This window comes from Rhinoraja longicauda, chromosome 16 (assembly GCF_053455715.1).
Source record: "Rhinoraja longicauda isolate Sanriku21f chromosome 16, sRhiLon1.1, whole genome shotgun sequence".
Lineage (NCBI taxonomy): Eukaryota > Metazoa > Chordata > Chondrichthyes > Rajiformes > Arhynchobatidae > Rhinoraja > Rhinoraja longicauda.
Genome location: NC_135968.1, coordinates 20,711,098 through 20,735,341, shown reverse-complemented (window position 1 = coordinate 20,735,341; position 24,244 = coordinate 20,711,098). Strand labels below are relative to the sequence as shown.

The window sequence follows — 24,244 nt, the reverse complement described above, 5'->3', positions numbered from 1 at the left end:
GCACACTAGGGGCAATTCGGGGAATCCAATTAACCTACAAACCTGCACGTCTTTCGAATGTGGAAGAAAACCCATGCAGTCACAGGGAGAACATGCAAACTCTGCACAGACATTACCCCTAGTCAGGATCGAACCAGACTCTCTGGCGCTGTGAGGCAATATTTTGAAGAATCCTATGGGGGATCTAGTGCAGAATCAACCAAACTGTCATCCAGGGAGAGAACAAGACTGTTCTGGCAGAGTATCGTGTACCTTAGTGCTTTGGAGAGGGTGAAAAAAATGGTGAAAGCAGGTTAAACATCAACTCTGAGAAGAAATCAGATAAATATGGAAAAAGGAAAAAAGGGTTTCCAACCTCTAAAACTAAAACTGTGAGCATAGCGCACAGTGGTGCAGCTGGTAGAGCTGCTGCGTCACAGCGCCAGGGACCCGAGTTCGATCCCGACCTGTCCTTGTGGTGTTTGCACATTCTCCCTGTGACCGCGTCAGTTCCTCAGGGTGCTCCGATTTCCTTCCACATCCCAAAGACATATAGACTTGTAGGTTAATTGGCCTCTGAAAATTTCCCCTAGTGTGTCAGGAATGATGAGAGAGTGGGTTAATATAGAACTAGTATTAACGAGTGATCGATGGTCGGCGTGGACTTGATGGGCCAAAGGGCCTGTTTCCATGCTGTATCACTAAACTAAATAGAGTAAGATTCTGCGATGTTTTGCAATTTTAATGTATTTTATTTATATTCTGGCATCACTAGCTACAATTTATGAATCTTAAAGTTAAAACTTGCAGGACAAGAAAAGATAAAGTGCTAGAAGGTCAGGCAGCCTCCCTGAAAAACAGTTAGGGAACCTTTCAGATTAGGACCCTTTTTTAGACTGATTGTATGGGGGGGGAAGAGAGGAGAGTCAGGACAAAGCCTGGGTAGTGATAAGTAGAACAGGTGAGAGGATTTTGTTAGGAAGATGGTTGGACAAAGGCCAGAGGTGAAAAGACAGAAGGTGTGAGACAAAAGGATTGGAGTATTGCAAATTGTGAAGCCAGTGGAAGGAACGTAGTGGAGGGGGAGAGGGAGGCTAGATTCAGGTCCAAGTTTAGGTAGGGCCATTACCGAGTCTGTTTATATGTTATACTCTATTTTATATATGCTTACTACAATAAAATCGCACTTGTGTAATAAAGAGAACTAATGCTAAAAATAATCTTCACATGACAATTATCATTATATTGTCAGTTTTTTAATGTACAATCTTAAGCCTATCAAATTACTTTTGCGCTTAGTGAAAATCCATCACTTGCATTTAACCTGAATATTTTGTAAAGTTGGTTAATTTATTGTCAATTAAATAAATTCTTCCAGGGAGATCGCCAGTGCTTAGGCAAGCTGACTATGGATTGACCCCAAAGCGACACCTGATTACACCTATTCCAGGTTGGTTTGGTTCCATGAGATGTGTGGCTTCAAATTCCAATTAATTAATGCCCAATCTGTAGTGTCAAAAGGTATCACATCATACTCAATTTAACATTGGTTGCTTTTGACAGGGGGAAGCACAGTGGCGCAGCGGTAGAATTGCTGCCTTACAGAGCCAGGGACTCCGGTTCGATCCTAACCCCAGGTGCTCTCTGTATGGAGTTTGTATGCTCTTCCCATGACCGCGTGGATTTTCTCCGGGTGCTCCAGTTTCCTCCCACACTCCAAAGACATAAAGGTTTGTAAGTAAATTGGCTTCAGTAAAATTGTAAATTGTCCCTACTGTGTAGGATAGTGCTAGTGTACGGGGATCGCTGGTTGGCATGAACTCGGTGAGCCAAAGGGCCTGTTTCTGCGCTGTATATCTGAACTAAACTAAACTAAAGACAGTTGTGGTACATAAATCCTGTGCGGCCCCATTTCTGATCCTTAAGATTATATATCAAACTTTAAAATAAAATGACTTATTTTGATCGTAGCTCTTTTATCGTTCAGGTGGGAAACCTGCTGTAACTGAGCCGTTACTTGCTCCATTCAGTGAAGTCCACCTACTCGGATGAGTCTTTAAGTGATGTGATGGGGCTCATAACTACATACAATTGGCGTAAGCTTGCTGTTAATGGCTGCCCTTGGATGTTTGAAAATAAGCCAAAGTCAAAATGGTGCCAGGTACTTTGCAGCCTTCTTTAGATTATAATTTCCATCTCATTTCTGCTCTCATCCCATCCATTTTTTTCCTGAACAATGGATGAGCAGTAGCCAATTACTAGCCCATATTCTTAAAATTTTACAGTTATTTAATTCCGCTTAGTTTTAGAGATGCAGCATGGAAACAGGCCTCTCGGCCCACCCAGTCCACGCTGACCATTGATCACCCATTCACCTAGTCAAGTCAAATTTATTTGTCACATACACATACACGATGTGCAGTGAAATGAAAGTGGCAATGCCTGCGGGTTGTGCACCGTCTAGTACTATGTTATCCCACTTTCTCATCCACTCCCGACATAATTTGCAAATTGCAGAGGCCAATTGATCTACAAACCCGCACGTCTTTGGGATGTGGTAAGAAACTGGAGGACCCGGAAGAAATCCACGTGGTCACAGGGAGAACGTGCAAACTCTGCACAGACAGCACCCAAGGTCAGAATCAAACCTGGGTCTCTGGTGCTGTGAGGCAGCAGCTCAACCATCCTCGCCACTGTGCCAGTTCCTGTATGGTTCTTTTAAAAAATCAGAGTTATATACCTAAAGTATTTTTTCCTTTCTATAGATTTCAGAGGTGGCTTTCATCTGAAACCATCTCAGGATTATGAAATGGAAAGACTGATGGTGGAGGAAATCAAGAGGTTAAAGATCTCTGCTTCAATCCAGCAAGAAAATAACCGAAAACGATTCACTGCTTTAGAAGATGTACCTGTGGATAGGTATGACATAGAAAACACTTTGTTTAAACCCGTTTCTCACAGTCCAGTGAGGTCAAACTGGTTGCTGGCAGAGTCCTGTCGGACTGCAGTCCTACCATCTGCTCCAAAGCAAGATGCCAATACAATCCAATTTGAGATGTTGGACAAACGGCCTGGCAATGGCAAAACTGGAGGAACTACAAAATCAAAGCAACACAAAACTGAAAGAGAGAAAGCAGAGAAAAATAAAGACACGCCATTGTATTCAGTGGTGAACAAGTCCAAAAGTACAAGGCCCGTTTTAGATCAGATGTTTGAAGAAACTTTGCCCAATAGCAACGGACGTTTACGCAGCGTAACCACAACCAGAGATAGCCAAAATGAACTCAAGGAGGAACACCGGGTTTATGCAGAGATTCAGGAACTCTTGGAAAATGGTCATGAAGAAAGAAAAAACATCAATGAAGGAATGAAAACAAGGACGGGGAAAAGCACAGGAAACAAAGTACAAGAATATGACCTGGTGCCAGTCAAAGTCTCCAAGATGAAACAATCATTAGGTATGGACTTCACCTTGCCTCGTCCAGAAACGGATAAAATATTAGTCATAGAGTCACACAGCAAGGTGTGGTTCGCACAGTTTTAGCAATTTTGTAACACAGTGCAGTTTACTTGAAGAAGTTAACATACTCTCTAAATTATTAGCAGATTGATTTTTAATTGCTTACCCAATAAATCCTGAGAGATGTAATAATTAGTAGCAACTCAGCTCCATGAACTATTTATTTCAATGAAGTTAAAAGCACAAAGCTCTTGGATTCCTTTAGTTTATTGTCACATATACCGAGGTACAATGAAAAGCTTTTTGTTGCATGCTATCCAGTCAGTGGAAAGACTGCACATGATTATAATCAAGCCGTTCACAGTGTACAGATACAGGATAAAGGAATTAATGTTTAGTGCAAGATAAAGTCCAGTAAAGTTCGATTAAAGGTAGTCCGAGGGTCTCCAATGAGGTAGATGGTAGCTTAGGACCGCTCTCTAGTTGGTGATAGGATGGTTCAGTTGCCTGATAACAGCTGGGAAGAAACTGTCCCTGAATCTGGAGGTATGGTATCGACACTCCCCTCAGGTGCTGAAACTTTGACATACGCTGATGATCCAAGTGTCGTACGCTGATGATCCAAGTGGGATTCAATTTTTTCATGACCCAGAAAATAGAAGCAGAGCATTCAGCGCTTCACACTGCACTGCCATTCAATGTGATTATGGATGTTCATCTATCTCAATATCATAGTCCAACACACTTCCCAAACATTTTTTGATGCCTTTTGCATCTAGAAATGTGATATCGCCTTTCGAAATATTCTTCAATATTTCATCTGTCTGCTGAACTTTCTTTTTATCTCAGTCTTAAAAATCTTGGCTAGTAACCATAGACATTCCAGCCTGCAGGAAACATCCTTCCCACTTAACTTGTTTAGCCCTGTCAGCACTTACCAGAGTAAAAATTGTTTTCTTGTTTTCTTTTTTATTTGACTCTTGTAAAACTTTTCTCTGCATTTTTTTATTTCTTTGAAAATGTTCTCAAAGATTTTGTCCGGAAAAGATTTACAAGAAAAGTGTCAGGACTTGAAGGCCTGAGCTATAGGGAGAGGTTAAGCAGGCTAGGACTATTCCTTGGAGTGCAGGTGTATGAGGGGTGATCTTATAGAGGTGTATAAAATCATGAAAGGAATAAATCGGGTAAACGCACATAGTCTTGCCCAGAGTTGGGGAATCGAGAACCAGAGGACATAGGTTTAAAGTGAGGGGGGGAAGATTTAATAGGAATCTGAGGGGTAACTTTTTTACACAAAGGGTGGTGGGTGTATAGAACGAGCTGCCAGAGGAGGTAGTTGGGGCAGGTACTATCACAATGTTTAAGAAACATTTAGACAGGTACATGGATAGGACAGGTTTAGAGGGCTATGGGCCAAATGCAGGCAGGTGGGACTAGTGTAGATGGGACATGTTGGTCGGTGTGGGGAGGTTGGTTCAATGGCCCTGTTTCGACGGTGCATGACTCAATGACTCTATTCAGATGTATTCTCCAATGTTCCAAGCAGAACATAAAGTTATAATCCTGTTCTTTTGTGGTCCATTTACCCTATTTCAAAGTTTAGAACCTTCTGCAGTTATGAGAATTTTTGCTTGTTTTCATGAATGCAAAATTTGCAACCTAAAACAATTCTGCTGTTTTGACATTAAATTTTAGGAATCAGCATTTCGGGTGGCATTGAGTCTAAAGTTCAACCTGTGATAAAAATAGAGAAGATTTTCCCTGGAGGGGCTGCATCGGTCAGTGAAACTCTTAAGGTAACTCAATCGCTGAACTGTTCTGCTTCTCTGCACTGAGATAAATTAAACCTGTAAGTCTGTGGGCCTGTTCTTTGAAAGATTGATGATCCGAGTCTACATTTGCAGTGATAAATTGGATTCTTAATGCTTTATAGAATTTATAGTTCCACAGTAGAAACACATATTGTATGTTTGCTGATGCATTAAAGAATGAACAGTGGGGCCGAAAATATTAACCACATTTGTAGCATTCTCCTTTAACTTGCCAAACATTAGATAACTCTTCCATTATAAAGCTTGCCCCAATTTAATTGAACATGGTTCTTTGCAATTCAGTTTTCATCAAAGGTGCCACAGAATTATGAATTAGAATTCTGTAATTATTGTTCATCACTTGTTCTCAAATAAGACCATGACATCGCATCTGGAATGGTGCGATGTCCATGTTATAAGTTATAGAAGCATAATTAGGCCATTCGGCCAATCGAGTCGACTCCGCCATTCAATCATGATTGATCTATCTTTCCATCTCAACTCCATTCTCCTGCCTTCTCCTCTTAACCTTTGACATCCTTTCTAATCAAGAATCTGTCAATCTCTGCTTTAAAAATACCCAAGAACTTGGCCTCCTCCACAGCCATTTATGGCAATGATTCACCACCGTCTGCCTAAAGAAATTCTTCCTCATCTCCTTTCTAAAGGTACATCCTTTTATTCTGAGCCTTTGCCCTCTGGTCCATGACTTGGATGAAGGGGTTAAAAGTACCATTAGCAAATTTGCGGATGACACAAAGCTGGGTGGTGGTGTGAACTGTGAGGAAGATACTATGAGGTTGCAGGGTGACTTGGACAGGTTGTGTGAGTGGGCGGATGCATGGCAGATGCAGTTTAATGTGGATAAGTATGAGGTTATCCACTTTGGTGGTAAGAATAGGAAGGCAGATTATTATCTGAATGGTGTCAAGTTAGGAAAAGGGGATGTACAACGAGATCTGGGTGTCTTAGTGCATCAGTCACTGAAAGGAAGCATGCAGGTACTGCAGGCAGTGAAGAAAGCCAATGGAATGTTGGCCTTCATAACAAGAGGAGTTGAGTATAGGAGCAAAGAGGTCCTTCTGCAGTTGTACATGGCCCTACTGAAACCGCACCTGGAGTACTGTGTGCAGTTTTGGTCTCCAAATTTGAGGAAGGATATTCTTGCTATTGAGGGCATGCAGCGTAGGTTCACTAGGTTAATTCCCGGAATGGCGGGACTGTCGTATGTTGAAAGACTGGAGCAACTAGGCTTGTATACACTGGAATTTAGAAGGATGAGAGGGGATCTTATCGAAACATATAAGATTATTAAGGGGTTGGACACGTTAGAGGCAGGAAACATGTTCCCAATGTTGGGTGAGTCCAGAACCAGGGGCCACAGTTTAAGAATAAGGGGTAGGCCATTTAGAACGGAGATGAGGAAAAACATTTTCAGTCAGAGAGTTGTAAATCTGTGGAATTCTCTGTCTCAGAAGGCAGTGAAGGCCATTTCTCTGAATGCTTTCAAGAGAGAGCTAGATCGAGCTCTTAAGGATAGTGGAGTCAGGGGGTATGGGGAGAAAGCAGGAACGGGGTACTGATTGAGAATGATCAGCCATGATCACATTGAATGGTGGTGCTGGCTCGAAGGGCCAAATGGCCTACTCCTGCACCTATTGTCTATTGTCTATTGGTCCTAGTCTCTTCCACTACTGGAAATATCCTCTGCACATCCACTCAATCCAGGTCTTTCACTGTGTACAGAAGTGGCTGATTAGTCTAATCTGGGCTCGATAGTTTGTTCTGGAATCTTGTTTTGCCACTTGGTACGAAGTATTCTGCCTAGAAAAGTAATTTGGAAGCGATTAAGCTGTCTGGCATGTCTGCCATACGCTGTTCCCATCTCAGAGTAACCTGGGATAGACAACATCATGATAAACCTTCAGCTTGGTCTTTAGGCCTCTTTGTTCCCGCAATGTGCCTCCCAGTCTCCCAAAAGAAAACCTGACTTTTCCCATCGTATCAATGTGGACTGATCTCAAGAGAATGCCACTAAGGTGTATGAACGTGTCCACTTCTGAAACCCTCTGATCATTTGCAAGAATGTTTGATTCTGTGTATGGGGTGATTGGTGGGTGTAGGTGTATAAGCTCTTTGCGCTAACTGTTATGGCAAAGTTGCCATTGGCACTGGCAATTATTTCCAGCATTCCTGCTTATCCACTTTAGTTTAGAAATACAGCGTGGAAACAGGACCTCCAGCCCAACAAGTCCATGCTGACCATTGGTCTCGACCCAACACGTACGTCACCCCTTCCTTCTCTCCAGATCGCCTCACCCGCTGAGTTACTCCAGCATTTTGTGTCTATCTACAACCAATGATTACCTGTACAGTAGTTCTATCCTATACCCTAGGGACAATTTACACAAGCCAATTAACCTATAAACCTGCAAGTCTTTGGGATGTGGTAGGAAGCCAGAGCACCCGGAAAAACCGACACGGTCACAGTGAGAACGTACAAACTCCGTTCAGGTAGCAACAATACTCAGGATCAAACCCAGGTCTCTGGCGCCGTAAGGCAGCAGCTCTACCACTGCACCACTATGCTGCCCTCTGACACCACCTGCTTCAAGCCCAAAAGGACAGAATGATCGTGAAGCCCTGCTTTCACGGCCCATATTGTACTGAAAATCAAGATCAAGCGAGCTTTTGCCCTTCTGGTCCACGTGAGCTTTCTGTCTTCCATGAGCTCGCCTTAGCTGCTTTGCTTGCATTGAGTTCAGCCATCAGCAAACAGGAAGTCCCATAAGGTAGTTTCCCTAAGTTTGGTTTTGGCTGAGAGTCTCTTTGGGTTTAAAAAGAGCACTCAGTCCTGTATCCAAGGGTGATATCATCTTCTTTATCAGGGTAGGCATCAGCCAGCCAACATCACACAAACACTCAACATAGAATTTTCTAATAGTAAACCTCTAAAGTAACATAAAGTAACAAAGTGTGACAGCCTACTTTGTCACACATACCGACAATCTATCCCTCATGTCTGAAGAAGGGTCTCGACCCGAAACGTCACCCATTCCTTCTCTCCTGAGATGGTGCCTGACCTGCTGAGTTATTCCAGCATTTTGTGAATAAATACCTTCGATTTGTACCAGCATCTGCAGTTATTTTCTTACACTAATCTATCCCTCGTGATGTTTTACCAAACAACGACTTAATACGCAATTTGAATTTAGTCTTTGGCCTTGATATCATCATGCATATGGTTTGTAGCTAAGTTTTATCTGACGATTGTGTGATTAGATAATGGATGCAACCAAGTAAAATGATCTTCCCGATGTTAATCCAGATCGTGTTGAGTTAAGACTAAAGAAACAGAATGATCTAGATTTTGCTATTAAAAGTTGGCACTTCCACTTGGAACTGGGCAGAAATTCGGGATTTGCAAGTGGAGAAATCCCAAGCTTTCATTCAGATAATTGCATTGGATTTGGGAAAACTGGAAGTTGTACTCTTCTGCAACTGCAGTACAACTCCATTTTGCATTTGGACTCCTGCACCGGACCACAGACTTCCGTGGATTTTTCCAGGGAAGTCTGCGGCACATTTCCAGGGACGTTCACAGGGTTGATCACTGATCAGCGCAGATTTGGTGGGTCGAAGGGCGTGTTGCATCTCTAACGTCTAAATCCCCTGAGCTGATTGTGAAAATCGGTTGTCGACAGAAGGATAAGTACTGGTTAATTTTCTGTGTTTCTATTTAATCATGCAGGTTTAAACATAGAGGTGGTTGTTTTCTTTGGAATGTCAATAATTGTTATCTTTTAATATCCAAGTTTTTTAAATAATTTTTGATTTTTAAATAACTTAATATTCTTAATTTTTAAATGTATTTGAATATTTCTGATGCGCAATGGCTTGACGGCGGTACAGTGGTGCAGCTGGTAGAGTTACTGCCTCACAGCGCCTGACTATGGGTGCTGTCTGTGTGTGGGATGCGAAAGTGTGATAACATAGAACTAGTCTACAGGTTAGCGTGGACTCAGTGGGCCAAAGGGCCCGTTTCCACACCATCTCTAAACTAAACTAAATTCAGCAGGTACTCCAGTTAGGATTGCATGTGTAAACATTTGTTTGACACAATATTTGGTTCACGATAACACTTAAACAGTTCTTTTGAATTCTATTTGAGCACTATTTTCTAACTTCTCTACTTACACACATACTATAATTTAAGGATCTTTTGCAAGAATTTCTAATGGATAGTCGTTAAAGAATAAAGTTTTTTTCATAGATCAAAAGAAGTGCAGCACAATGACTCAGCAATAAAGTTGCCACCTTACAACGCCAGAGAGCCAGGTTCGATCCTGACTACGGGTGCTGTCCAGCTTTGTAGGCTAATTGGCTTCTGTAAATTGTCCCTAGTGTGTAGGATACGGGTGATTGTTGCTTGGCACAGACTCGGTGGATCGAAGGGCTTGTTTCCACACTGTATCTCTAAAACAAACTAAAATCAAATAATACGGGTTGAAGTTAGCCAACGTGTGTCTTAAGCACCCTGAGATTGCAGTGACGGTATGTTAAATTGTCAAGTGGCTACCCAGAGTATAGTTACAACTTAGTTATTGTTTCTTTTTGCAAGCTTCAGTTTTCTTTCAATAACTGAGAAGGATTCAGTGAATAATAATTGCTCTATAAAGAGCCCTTTGTTTGAATATTGTACAACATAATTAGTTTCTAACTGACTGTCCTGATACAGTGAATGGTTACTTAATTAAAAATGCAATAGAGGTAATTCACAGTCATCCTGAGAGCTCAGTAAAAGGTGAATCAGCAATGAGGGCAGATTGAATATCAGGGTGCATGCAAATTTAATAAGAAAACTCCAATTTAGAATGCTATTTTCAGCTAATTAAAACATATATCTTTACCAAAGAAAGATTCACAACAGGCTTGGCATTTAAAATAAATACTTAGTTAATTGGAGTACACATACAAAAGTAATTGTTTTGGCTGAATTAATCAAATGTGCTTTGATGCTGATATTTTGGCTTCAGTTTAAGTCGCATGCTGATGTCAAGTCTTCGACAGGATTCCAAGAATTTTAAAAGAAATTTATTGTGATCAAGAAACCAATGCAAAACAAAAGGGCCTCAACATAAGAAAATTTCAGGACATTGAAGTTTAATAATTCATTTCCTTAGAAATATGGGAACAACTTAGGAGTTGTTTCACAATTACTTCAGCATCTATCTCTTGCAGCTTTATATTTAACAAGATTAACCAGCTATCGACATTGGAGATTTATTTACAGAAAATAGGAAGGCTTATGACAAATTTCCCAAACGATACAGATAAATCCAATAAATCAACCGTCCACGGGAGTAACATTTCCAGCTTTCATTTCTGATTGTATGTAATGTTTCAGGAATGAAATTGCATCAGGTATTTGTATATTTACTAAGGTTTAAAATGTGTACTCAAAGGGAAAAAACAGGTTTATTTAAATCTATAATTTGAATGAAGTCTTTCCAATGTTTTTTTTCTTAATAATTGAGTGATTTTTGTTTTTCTATCCAGTTTCGTAATATTCCTTGCAATTTTATTTTTAATAGTATCAAAAACAAATAAGTATCTTAATTCAGACTTATTTTGGGGAAAAAATGATTTAAAATAAAATTAATCTCATCATTGCTGCATTAAAATATGTTTCGGGGATATATAAATCGGCTAAAGTAAAAGCAAAAGAAAAAAAGAGTTGGGGTGGACTCCAGCAATCTGCGTGCAACTGGAAAGAGAACTAACGTTTGCCAAAATAATTGTTTACAGCCAAAATAAATGCTCAGTCAATTGGCAAACTTTTGCTTCAGTGTTTTACATATAATGTAAGCAATGCCAAGTGTGCCTCTAACATAACAGTTGGGTTTCTGTTTCACAAGTAATCATCAACGGCTCTCAACGTTTTAGCAAAGAGTGTTGTGGGTATATGAAACGAGCTGCTAGAGGAGGTAGTGGAGGCACTTACAATAACAGATATGTGGAGAGGATGTTTCCACCAGTGGGAGTGTCTAGGACCAGAGGCAATAGCCTCAGAATTAAAAAAGGATGTACCTTTAAAAAGGAGATGAGGAGGAATTTCTTTAGTCAGAGGGTGGTGAATCTGTGGAATTCATTGTCACAGATGGCTGCGGAGGCCACATCAGTGGATATTTTTATGGGGAGATTGACAGATTCTTGAATAGTAAGGGTGTCGGGGGATATGGGGCGAAGCAGGAGAATAGTTTGAGAGTGAAAGATAGGTGAGCCATGATTGAATGGCAGAGTAGACTTGATGGGCCGAAAGGCCTAATTCTGCTCTTCGAACCCATGAACAACATTTTAGACATTTAAACAGGTACATGGACAGGAAATGTTTAGTGGAATATGGGTCAAATGCAGGAAGGTAGGACTAGCACAGATGGGACATCTTGGTAGGCCCTCAAGTGCTGGCAACATTGTTGTAAATCTTTTCTGCACTCTTTCCACAATATAAGTGCAAGACCGTTCTGCCTTATGACTTGATCATTATTCTGCCAAGTATGTTGTTACTTTGCATGTCTAACAAGTTTGTCCACTGGTGAATGTGCAGAATGAGTACAACCTTTATCAGAATACAGACTCGAACACAGTGTAAGACTAAGCCAGATATTTAATCATAAAATATACTGCCTATCACTGTACACACTTGTAATACATAGTATAAGCTTGATATTAAAGTGATATTCTTTCTTTGAATATCTTCTGCATTTTGCCATCTCTGACTTTATGAGACACTCGCCCTTCTCTTATGAACCAGAGTTCTCAGAAGCAATAACAACTTTAATTTAAATGAACAGCTATTCATCCGGATTGAGAAAACAATGATCTTGTAGGGGGAAGGATCAGGTAGAACAGAATGAGGAGGAGGACTAGGAAGAAAGCGAAACCTTCACTGAAACCTTCGAGTTTTATGAAGGCGTTAAGAATTGGTGATTGAAAGGATAACTGCCAAAGGAGCAACCAAGTGGGAGAGGGCAATAAAGCCCTTAATGAGTACATAAAAATGACAAAAAGTCACACAGCGAGGCGATGGAGACATGTAAAGGTTATATAAAGGCTTTGATGCCTCTTGGGAACAGGAATTTATGTAGGAAGTCTATAAAAAAAACTCAATAATGGAAGTATTTTATGAGTGTTGAGCAATCTGAAAGATGTGTGATTTGTGGGGTTAGCAATGAACTAAGGAACATAAAAAGTAGCATCAGAAGTAGGGTATTCTCACCATTGCATGTACTGCCATGAGACAAGATCATGAGAGACGTCCTGAAGTGTAGTGGTAAGTCTGGGCAGATTGAAGGACTAGGCCACATCTACAGCTCTCTGCAGTTTCTAGTGGTCTTGGCAGAGCAGTTCCCAAACCAAACTGATGCAACCCGACAGTATGTGACATCTATCGAAGTTTGTAAGAATCACTGCACACATGCTGAATTTCCTCCGTCTCCTCAGGAAGCAGAGGCATTGGTGCATCTTCTTGGCTGTCACATCCCTGTGTTAGTGCACGGCAGATCATTGGTAAACTTAACAAACATCCAGTATTTCTCTTATTTCTGCTGAAGTGAATATTCTTGTATTTTATTCATATAACCCCTCGGATCCCTATTAAATCTTTTCCCCTTCACCTTGAACCTATGTCCTCTGGTCCTCGATTCCCCTGGGCAAAAGACTTTGTACAATTACCCGATCTATTCCTCTCACGATTTTGTACACCTCCATATGATCACCCCTCATCCTCCTGCGCTCCCAGCCTACTCAAATGTCTGAAGAAGGGTCTTGACCCGAAACGTTCCATTCCTTCCCTCCAGAGATGCTGCCTGTCCCGCTGAGTTACTCCAGCATGTCTACCTACTCAACCTCTCCCTACAGCTCGCACCCTCTAGTCCTGGCAACATCCTCGTAAATCTTTTCTGAACCCTTTCAAGCTTGACAATATCTTTCCCATAATCATGCCCAGAACTGAGCACAATATTCTAAATGCGGTCTCACCAACGTCTTATACAACTGCGACATGACCTGCCAACTTCTATACTCATTGGTTTTGGTGCCAGTTCACAGTCGATGCAGCTGGTCATCAAGGCTGGTTACAGCCGTTGCCTCCAAAGGACCATCCCGCGAGCCGTCATCCCCATCCAGTCGTCCTGCGGACCATCATCCCTCTCCTTGCCCAGACATCTTTAAGGGATTATGGGAAGAAGGCAAGAGAATGGGGTTGAGAGGGAAAGATAGATCAGCCATGATTGAATGGCGGAGTAGACTTGAAGGGCCATACGGCCTAATTCTGCTCCTAGACTGTATGAACCTTTGTACCCTGGAGGCACCTCGGAGTCGTGGAAGGTTAGACCCCTGGTTCTTCCTACCATTCCTTCTCCAGAGTCTGCCACCATCGCTGACTCCCTCTACCTCCTCTCAGGTTCCCAGTCTTTGGGGTGAGCAGGGGCTGGGCTCGGCGGCTTCCCCCTCCCGGTTCTGCGGCGGGCGAGATTAGGCTTGCTTTCGAGGTTTGGCTGTGGCTCGCTTGGATCTTCTGCCGCGCGTGGCTCAACGGGACCTAGCAGTGCCGCTTTGCAACTTCACCACTGCTCACATTCCCACTGAGAGATTGATGGAGACAACCAACCTCATAACTAAAACGATTGGTGTTTACAGCAGAGGCAGAGATGAATGATGTTACGAAGATGGAAAAAGGCTTTACCGATAATGGAGTGAATGAGATGAAAAAATGCACTGAGTCGTCATTCATGATTGGTATAATTTATGTGCCAGATTGTCATCATCAGTCCTGGAGTTGGAAGTCGATACAAACACACAGCCAGACATGTCCTTATTTTTGCTGGTAATGAAAGTAGGTTGAATCACTTGGCTTCTGCCTTTGCAGCTTAATGAACTCTGCGTGCGAAGGTGACAGATTACCATTTATTAACAAAAGAAGAATGATTAAATATTTCTCAATTATTCATGAAGGTAATTTTAGGCAGTGTAATTTTAGGCAGTGTAATTTTAAAGGTTTGGCGTTGAAGATGTATTGCTTAATTACTGCGAGCCCCCATTTGCTTGCAGGTGCAGAGTTATCACTCCCTAAAGGAATATAAACTGTGTCAACATCAGAGTTTGCCTAACTAAGGGTTCTTGAAGGACAGGGATAAATCCACCGCCACTTTTGTTAGATAAAGAAACCTAAATAACCATTGAATTAACTCTGACAGTGGCAATATCTAAATTTTAATGCGTTTAAAATATCATGTCCAAATGCAGTGGTGAAAAGGGCAGAATAAGAATGAAAAATAACACTTTTTTTGTAACTACATTATATAAATGGGGATTCTCAGGAGTCACAGCCGCATGCAGCAATTTAATCAAATTGAGAGCAATTCAGTGTGGTAAAATTATCTCTGCTTACAATTAAAAGATTAGGTTAAAACGATAATACCGTGGATGTTAGCTCATTATAACGAGTGGGAAAGTAAGATAACTACCCTGCACATCCCAAAGGGATTTGTGGCTGGCACGAAACCTGAACAATCCTTTTGAAGAATCATTATACTGTATATATTTGTCTGCAAGCAGAAAATTACCTTGCCTTGTTTGACGTTCATGGCTGATACATGGCTAATTTCATATCTCATCACACTTGCCTGAAAGAGTCAGCTTTAGTTAAAATTAACCAGAGATTCAGAACTTAAATCATCTAAATCTTTGTGTCGGCTGTAAATTGCAGATACTTATTTGCATTCTGTTAATATTAGAGATGGCCTCACCAAGCTTTCTTGAAGGGCAGAGGTAAATCCCCAAGAATTAGTGTTGAGCAAGGTAGCCTATGAGGCTAACATGGTGGCATAGCTGGTAGAGTTGCTGCTTCACAGCGCTGGAGACCCTAGTTTGATCCTGACTTTGGGTACTGTCTGGCTGCACGTTCTCCTTGTGACCGCATGGGTTTCCTCCAAGTGCTCCGGTTTCCTCCCACGTTCCAAAGACATTCAGGTCTGTAGGTTAATTGGTCTCTGTAATTGCCCCCAGTGAATAGGGAGTGGATGTGAAGTGGGATTACATAGAACTAGTGTAAATGGAAGATCGATAGCCGGAATGGACTTGGAGGGTCGAAGGGCTGTTTCTCTGCTCTATCATTCAATCAAACACCTGACGCCGCTTTTAAGTTACTGTCCAAGAAGAGCGTTGTCCCTTAATTTAGCATCGTCAGATTACAAATCCCTCTGTAACATTCTTCCTTCAGATCTTTGTTCTAAAAGAAACTAGGCTGAGATCATGAGCACTACCACAACACTCCAATTGAAAAAAGTCCTTGTCTGCAATCAATCGATTGACTTCAGTATTGCAAATTGCTATGTGGCTGGGTCAAAAAGGCAGATATTTCTTCCCCAAAGCAAACTGGGATAACCTCCACAAACACTGCAGCCCATCAAGAAAATTGGGCAAATAACTAACTGCTGGAGGAACTCGGCAAGCCAGGCAGCATCTGTGGAGGGAAATGGGTAGATGGCATTTTGGGCTGGAAACCCTTCTTCAGGCTGAATATTGGAGATGGGCACTAAATGTGGGCCTTGGAGTGACCCATCCAATGGTGGAATTGGGGAAAGAAAACTTGCCATGACTTTGATTTTTACGATTTAGGCCGGGAGAGGAGAGATTGACAGGTCGCTGGCGATCCAGCTGGAAGCAATGGCTGCAAGGGTCTTAGACTGTGAAAATGGCGCCAAAACCTGGCGGCTCTTGCATATGTACTTAGTGGGCTGTTTCTAAGCATTCAGTACTTAGTTGGGGATTGAACTTGGGTATGGCAATAAACTTACTGATCTTCGTTTAGTTTAGAGATACAGCGCGGAAACAAGCCCTTTAGCCCATCGAGTCCATGCTGGCCAGCGATCCCCGTGTACTATCACTCGTCTACATACCAGGGACAATTTACAATCTTTACTGAAGCCAATTAACCCATAAACCTGTACGTCTTTGGCGTGTGGGAGCAAACCCACGTGGGAGGAGCACCCGGGGGAAAACCCATGTGGTCACAGGGATAACGTACAAACTCCGTACAGACGGCATTCGTAGTCAGAACCCATAGTCAGGATCAAACCCGGGTCTCTGTCACTGTAAAGCAACAAATCTACTGTGCGGCACATTCCACCGTGTATGCAAAACAATGACTTTCACTGGACCTTGCTACACTTGATAATAAAAGAACCATTGAATCATTGAGATAGAACTGTCCTTGGAAGAGTTGAAACCTACAGATGCCTTCCATATCTATCATGCCTGTTTTATTCCCACAGAATAGCTTCATAACTTTTACCTCTCAATAAGATCGTAAGACACAGGAGCAAAATTAGGCCATTCAGCCAATCCTAATGAGTCAGTAAGTGCACGGGGAGGCCACAGGCACGTTCTGATGGATGATACAGAGACACAGTGACATATCTTAATCAGCTGTGATTCTTTTTGATGCATTAGGGTTGATTCACAGCCAAAAGCTTACCCGTTTTTTTTTGGTTTGGGAGCCATTATTCAGCACATGTTTGAATTATGCAAGACCCTGGGATCAGAGGATTATACAGCACAGAAACAGGCCCTTCAGCCCAAGATGCCCCATCTAAGCTAACCCCATTGGCCCACATTCGGCCAGTATCTCTCAAAACCTTTCCTCTCCATGCTGAGCTGCATTGAAATGATCTTTTTATTGGCCTGAGTCTGAAGACGATCCCGATCTGAAAGTCACCTCTCCATTCTCTCCACATGCTGCCGGACCCACTGAGTTACTCCAACACTCAGGATTTTGCACACGATTCCAACATCTGCAGTTCGTTGTGTCTCAATCTTTTTATTGGTGCTCTCTCATAATAGATTTTTGTAACTTGGATCTTACAAAACTTGCATGTACAAATAACTGGAAAGAGTTCGCACTCTGCCTTCATTTTGATAAAGTTATCTTGGGTAAATATGTAGCAAAGAACTGCAGATGTTGGTTTATACCGAAGATAGACACAAAATGCTGGAGTAACCCAGCTGGTCAGTCAGCATTCCTGGAGAAAAGGAATAGGCGACATTTTGGCTCAGAACCGGAAAAGTCACCTATTCCTTTTCTCCGGAGATGCTGCCTGATTTTCTGTGTTACTTCAGCATTTTGTGTCCAGTCTTGGGGAAATGTTACTTGATGAAGATTTTATAATTCCATTACAATTGCCTTTGACAGAACTCCCCAGTGAAGGGACAGCATTGCATGGAACTTCCAAGTCAGAAATGATCATGGAAATTGGCATCTTTAGCCAGCGGTTTTGTTGTGCAACATATAGTCTGGTCCATCTGTCACAGTGCTCGCTAATGCAATTTTGCATCCCTTGTTTTAACGAGCCACAAACAAATGAAATCGATGGAAATTAGATTTCTTTCAACTTTTAAGAATTGCATTGATAGCTGAACCACGGGTTTATGGAGAACAAAACCATGCATGAATGCTCTTTGGGCCAAGTTCCAAGTCAGACTGTTGGGTTGATTGAAGTGAGTGAGGTACATGTTATGCATAATTGCCATCATTCACTCTGCTTTCAAATATGCTATTTGAAATTAATTCACATACCAAGAGTACAAAAGTAAAGGGATCACTTCACATTCTTCACAGTATTGGTACTGGTTTCTTATTGTCATGTGTTGGGGGAGTCCAGAACCAGGGGGCACAGTCTTAAGAATAAAGGGGAGGCGATTTAAAACTGAGATGAGAAAAAACCTTTTCACCCAGAGAGTTGTGAATTTGTGGAATTCTCTGCCACAGAAGGCAGCAGAGGCCAATTCACTGAATGAATTTAAAAGATAGTTAGATAGAGCTCTAGGGGCTAGTGGAATCAAGGGATATGGGGAGAAGGCAGGCACAGGTTACTGATTGTGGATGATCAGCCATGTTCACAAAGAATGGCGGTGTTGGCTCGAAGGGCCAAATGGCCTCCTCCTGCACCTATTGTCTATGTTTCTATGTGTACCCCCTTCCCTCCCCTGTGCCCCACCTATTTCTCCCTCCAAACCCCTCCCTCCTGCTACTCTCTTCCCTCTGGCCTCACAATCTGCAACTCTTGAACCCTGTCTCACACCCTATGCTCTTGGGCCTTTGTTCCAACCATCTGCCTATCAAAATCCGCCCTCGCCTATAAGCACCTATTGCCTGCCATGCTTTGTCCTGCCTCTCCCCTAAATCTCCGCTTTAAAGATACCCAATGTCTTGATAAAAGTTCCTGTGCAATCCAAAGCTGCAAGTAAGGATTTCATTGTTCATAAGTCATTGGAGCAGAATTAGTGCATTCGGCACATCGATTCTGCCCCGCAATCCGATCGATCATGGCTGATCTGTCACTCAATCCCATTTTCCCGCCTTCTCCCCGTAACCTTTGAACCCTTACCTATTAAGAACCCACCAATCTCCACTTTAAAAATACCCAATGGCTTGGCCTCCACAGCCGTCCGTGGCAATGATTTCCACAGATTCACCACCCTCTGGATAAATAAATCCCTCCTCATCTCCCTTCTAAAGGCACGTCCTCTTCTTCTCAGGCTGTGCCCGCTGGTCCTGGTCCCTGAGCATTGAAACCCCTGACTACAAAAATGACATTAGAAAATGCATTCTGATTAAAAGAAAAGAAAAATACTTTACTGGTAGAAGACAGGCAGTTGACTGGGAAATACATCAGCTTGAAGGTGATGTTTGGTGACGTCACATACACGGGTGATGCGGTCAAATTGTGCTGCCTCCTGTGTAACGGTGACCACTTGTTTTCCAGGTTTCTTCTTCCCCCAACCTCCTCCCACAACCAGTCTGAAGAAGAGTCCCAACCTGAAATGTCACCTATCCATGTTCTCCAGAGATGCTACCTGACCCGCTGAGTTTCTCCAGCACTTTGTCTCCTTTGGTGTGTTAACCAGCATCTGCAGATCTTTATTTCTACAGCAAAAAGCTTTTGATTTCATGCTATCCAATCAAATCAGATAATAGCTTGCCAACCTGAGAATAACATTGCCATTCTTTTTCAGCAGACCCAGAACAGCACAGAAACGGACTCTTCTGCCCACAATGTCTGGGCCGAGCACAATGCCAAGTTAAACTGATCTCATCTGCCTGTACATGATCCATATCCCTCCACTTCCTGTGCTTCCATGTGCCTATCTAATAACTTCTTAAACCACTATCCTATCTGTTTCCACTACCACCCCTGGCAATGCGATCCAGGCCCCCAGCACTCCGTTAAATTAAAAAAATGCCCCCACACATCTCCATTAAACATTCCCCCTTTCAGCTTTATAGCGTTGGACATTTCTTTCCTAGGATAAAGTTCTGACTGTCTACCCTATATATGTCTCTCATAATTTTATATACTTCTATCAAGTCTCCCCTCAATCTCTAACATTCCAGAGAAATCTAGTTTCTGATTTCTAGTTCTGTGGGAGCTAATCTGACTGATCGGGACTATACTGAATGTACAGATTGCTAGAATGTGAAAGGTGGGTGATGTTTTGTCCTTGATTTCTTCCAGGCTTTTCCTTCTCCATTTCAAGCGGTCATGTCAAAGATTCTCATTAGTTTAGTTTAAAGATACAGCCTGGAAACAGGTCCTTGGGCCCACTGAGTCCACATTAACCATCATACTCACTAGTTGTACATTGTCCCACGTTCTCATCCACTCCCGATACGTTCTACGGGCAATTTACAGAGGGGCGACGAACCAGCAAACCCACATGTCTTTGGGATGTGGGAGGAAACCCATGCGGTCACAAGGAGAACGTGCAAACTGCACACAGACAGCACCTGAGATCAAGATCCAACCTGGGTCTCTGGCACTGTGAGACAAAAGAAAATTCATGGGAGGAATAGATCCGGTAGATGCACAGAGTCTCTTGCTCATTCAGAGTAGATGAATCGAGGACCACAGGACATAGGTTTAAGGTGAAGGGGAAAAGATTTGATAGGAAATGGAGGGGTAATTCTTTCTCAAAGGGTGGTGGGTGCATGGAACAAGCTGCCAGAGGATGTAGTTGAGTCAGGGACTATCCCAACATTTAAGAAACAGTTTGACAGGTACATGGATAGGACATGTTTGGAGGGATATGGACCAAATGTGGGCAGGTGGGACTAGTGTTGCTGGGACATGTTGGCCAGTGTGGGCAAGTTGGGCCGAAGGGCCTGTTTCCATGCTGTATCACTATATGACTCTTAAAAGGATCAATTATGACCTGATAGTTAATTGCAGAATTATTCATCCTTCTTTTGTCTGAATGCTGTTTATAGGGAATCAGTGGAAGAAATGGTATTGAATAGTAATCGTGATGTTTTGTTACCTTGGTACAGGCTGGTTATGAACTGATTTCAGTTGATGAAGAAAGCCTCCAAAACGTCACACACCGACAAGCAGTGGATATAATTCGTCGATCGTACAGTAACAAATCACTGGACCCAATGGTGTTTGTGGTTAAGGTACCCAAGAACAGCTGAAGATTAAACCTGTGGAGATGTGATAGACTTCGATGTATAGTTCCTGATTATTACACAACGTGAAAATGAATGATCGGCATCCGTCCACAGAGTGTCAATTCATTAGAAATCTCTGAACGACTTCAGACCCCAGGCACTTTCATTCAAAAGGACCATATTGATTTCAAAGAAATTTGCTAAATGTTCCATACAGTGGATGGACACCGAGTACTATATGTGAATGGATCATTTCTGTGTAAATACAAATTGTGCAGACCGGTGTAATATAAAATGTCTAGAGCGGTCTCTTACACATAGGCACGTGGTCTTTAAATCATTTTATGGAAAACATTGCAATTTTTATATCACGGTTAAGGATGAATTTTGGACTATTGGTGTTAAGATTGTTGGAATTCATTAGTTATAGAAACAGAATTAGGCAATTCGGCCCATCGAGTCTACTCCGCCATTCAATCATGGCTGGCCTATCTTTCCCTCTCAACCCCATTCTCCTGCCTTCTCCCCATAACCCCTGACACCCTTCCTAATCATGAATCTGACAATCTTAAAAATATCCATTGACTTGGCCTCCACAGCCGTCTGTGGCAATGAATTCCGCAATTTCACCACCCTCTGACTAAAGAAATTCCTCCCCATCTTTCTAAAGGTACATCCTATTATTCTGAGGCTCTGGTTCTGGACTCTAGTGGAAACTCCTCTCCACATCCACTACATCCAGGCCTTTCACTATTCGGTAAGTTTCAGTGAGGTCCCCCCTCATCCTTCTAAACTCCAGCGAGTACAGGCCCAATGCCATCAAACGCCCATCATAAAAATCTTTTCATCACTCAGTCCTGAGTTTGATTAGGGCATTGCCACTTTTATATTGAGACAGTGCTATCAACAGATTAATGGTATTCTCACCATCGGTAACACTTTGCTGTATTAAAGTGGATGGCCATCCCATTGATAATGGCATTAGAAGTGTTTCTGAGTCATTTTTATGTCCACTTTTCAATGTTAACATTTTATGAGGAACAGCACCATGATAGCAGGAGATTTTTCCCTGGGCATTGGTTCCTATTAAATCATATTAAATAGAAGTAGCTCCTGATACACCAGGAAGGCTTACATTTATTTTGCAACCTTATTACCAAATTCCATGTCCATTCAGTCTGTGGGCATTGCTGCTTCTATTTATTTAGATTCTTTATAGATTCTTTTTAGATTCAAAATCATCTGGATCGTGTTTACAGCCTGATTGTTAACCAAAGACATTTTTATTTGCAATGTTGTACATGATAGCTAACGACACTTAATTCTCTGTGATGATCAAAAAGTGCCTTAACGATATATGTGAGCTTCCTTTCCATAGAAAACAGAAGAGCAAATATATTATCTAACTGCACCCTTGACATTTTGTGAAATAAAACTTGACATTAAAACAAAATGGCCTTGATGTGTCGATACCTTACCATCCTCAATTGTGTAAAATGTGTTGAGTATAAAAAGAATTGAACAAAATACCTATTAATCAGATTTACTGGATTGACATTTGGCTACGATTAGTGCAATACTTATTTTATTCTCTTTGGGGATTAGTTTCAAGATCCTTCTCTGACAAATTTATTCCAGTTATTCAGTTGACATTAATCTGCTTTCATTAACAACTAACATTAGCTTTTGACCATCAACATACTTGGTTCAGCTTTCATGGTCTTCATTTAACACCCACTCCTACCCTTCCCATCCACTTCACCCTTTGAAAGGGAGAGGATTCAGGTAGTGGGCATGACCCAGGATGCATGTGTTAACTATGTGTGTTTTGTATCGTGTGTGTATTACAATGAAGTTTAGGCTCCAGGGCACATCAAGCAACATGCCTAAATGCAAATAGGACATGAAGAATGAATTTAAATCGAGAGCCTTATCGGCAGTAATACCGTGGGGAGCCTTGAGAAGTATTTTGTTGATGACATCCGCAGTAAGCACCAAATCTTCTTCATGCACTCTCCTTAATAATACTGTCAGAAATCTGCAACTTTCATAAAGGCAAATAACAGCCCATGGACAGCATCAGAAACAGCTGCACCTGATCCAATAAATTCTACTGGTCAGTAACATGGATGGAATTCCACCAATTCCACAAGAACTCGTATAATTGTACTGCACAATAGATAAGTGCCACATTCACGAAGCATTCAAAGCAGGATTCATATTGGAATGCAATGAATCAAACTATAGGTACTGTTTCAAACTGTAGCATCAGTGTTATATCACAACCACTTCTCTGTATTGAAATTCTTTTCAATTAATGTACAAGTTTTTTCTTTATTCCCTTGATTCCTACAGCTACCTGCCCTTATTCTTCTTCCAACGTAAGTAATTCATCACCTGCAGCCTGAGGGGACAGACAGGAATTTTGGATCTCTACCAAAAATGTTACTGTGATCCAGCGAGCAGCAGTGTAAAAGGAGATAGATGATCCCAGGATTGATTGGGTTAACATATGATGAGCATTTGAAGGCACTGGGCCTGTACTCGCTGGAGTTTAAAAGGATGAGGGGGAGACCACATTGAAACTTACCGAATAGTGAAAGGCCTGGATAGAGTGGATGTGGAGAGTATGTTTCCACTTGTGGAAGAGTCTAAGACAGAAGCCATAGCCTCAAAATAAAAGGACGTACCTTTAGAAAGATGATAAGGAGGAATTTCTTTGGTCAAAGGGTGGTTAATCTATGGAATTCATCGCCACAGAAGGCTGTGGAGGCGATGGATATTTTAAAGGCGCAGATTGACAGATTCTTGATTAGTAAGGGCGTCATAGGAGAAGACAGGAAAATGGAGTTGAGAGAGAAAGATAGATCAGCCATGATTAAATGTCGGAGTTGACCTGATGGGCCAAATGGCCTAGTTCTGCTCCGAGAACTTATGAAATGAAATATCCTCAGGTTTTCTGCTCTGACCTTCACTACTCCAACCCTGTGTCTGTCTACAGAATGACATCTTTCAAGTGAAACTCCTTCCTCCCCTCTACCCTGCTGTGCACTCATTTTCCCCACCATCTCACCCCCCTCCTCTCACTAGTCACCCTACTCTTTTCCCCTCCTTCATACACCATTCTCCCTCCCCCGAGTTCCCATCTCCCTTTAATCTCCTCACCCCCCCCCCCCCCCCCCCCCACCCTCGTGCCCTTTCCACTCTACCCTTCCCTCTGGCTTTATATTTCACTTCGGTTGTCTCCTAATCTTTCACACTTTTATCTCCTTGTCATCTCCAGCCTTTGTCACTTACTCTGCCCATCAAACCCCCTCCCATGCCTCCATCACTTGTGTGGGCATGAACTAAAGATGCTGGTTTACATCAAAGATCGACACAAAATACTGGAGTAATTCAGCAGGGCAGGCAGCATCTCTGAACAGGAATAAGTGAAGTTTTGGGTCGAAACCCTTCTTCAGACTCGTGTCCATCTTGTCCATCTAT

General features: G+C 42.1%; 1 protein-coding gene across 4 annotated transcripts in view; it reads left to right on the top strand.

Annotated features, from left to right (window-relative positions):
- pdzd7a (PDZ domain containing 7a) overlaps positions 1–22,144 on the top strand; it is a 57,205-nt gene extending 35,061 nt beyond the window's left edge. For all 4 annotated transcript variants that reach the window (XM_078412813.1, XM_078412810.1, XM_078412811.1 and 1 more), the window contains 4 exons: positions 1,358–1,429; positions 2,745–3,437; positions 5,135–5,235; positions 20,639–22,144. In XM_078412813.1, coding sequence (XP_078268939.1) covers positions 1,358–1,429; positions 2,745–3,437; positions 5,135–5,235; positions 20,639–20,782 — 1,010 coding nt within the window. In that variant the 3' untranslated portion in view covers positions 20,783–22,144. The remainder of the gene's footprint in view (positions 1–1,357; positions 1,430–2,744; positions 3,438–5,134; positions 5,236–20,638) is intronic.
- Positions 22,145–24,244: the final 2,100 nt, after the last annotated feature.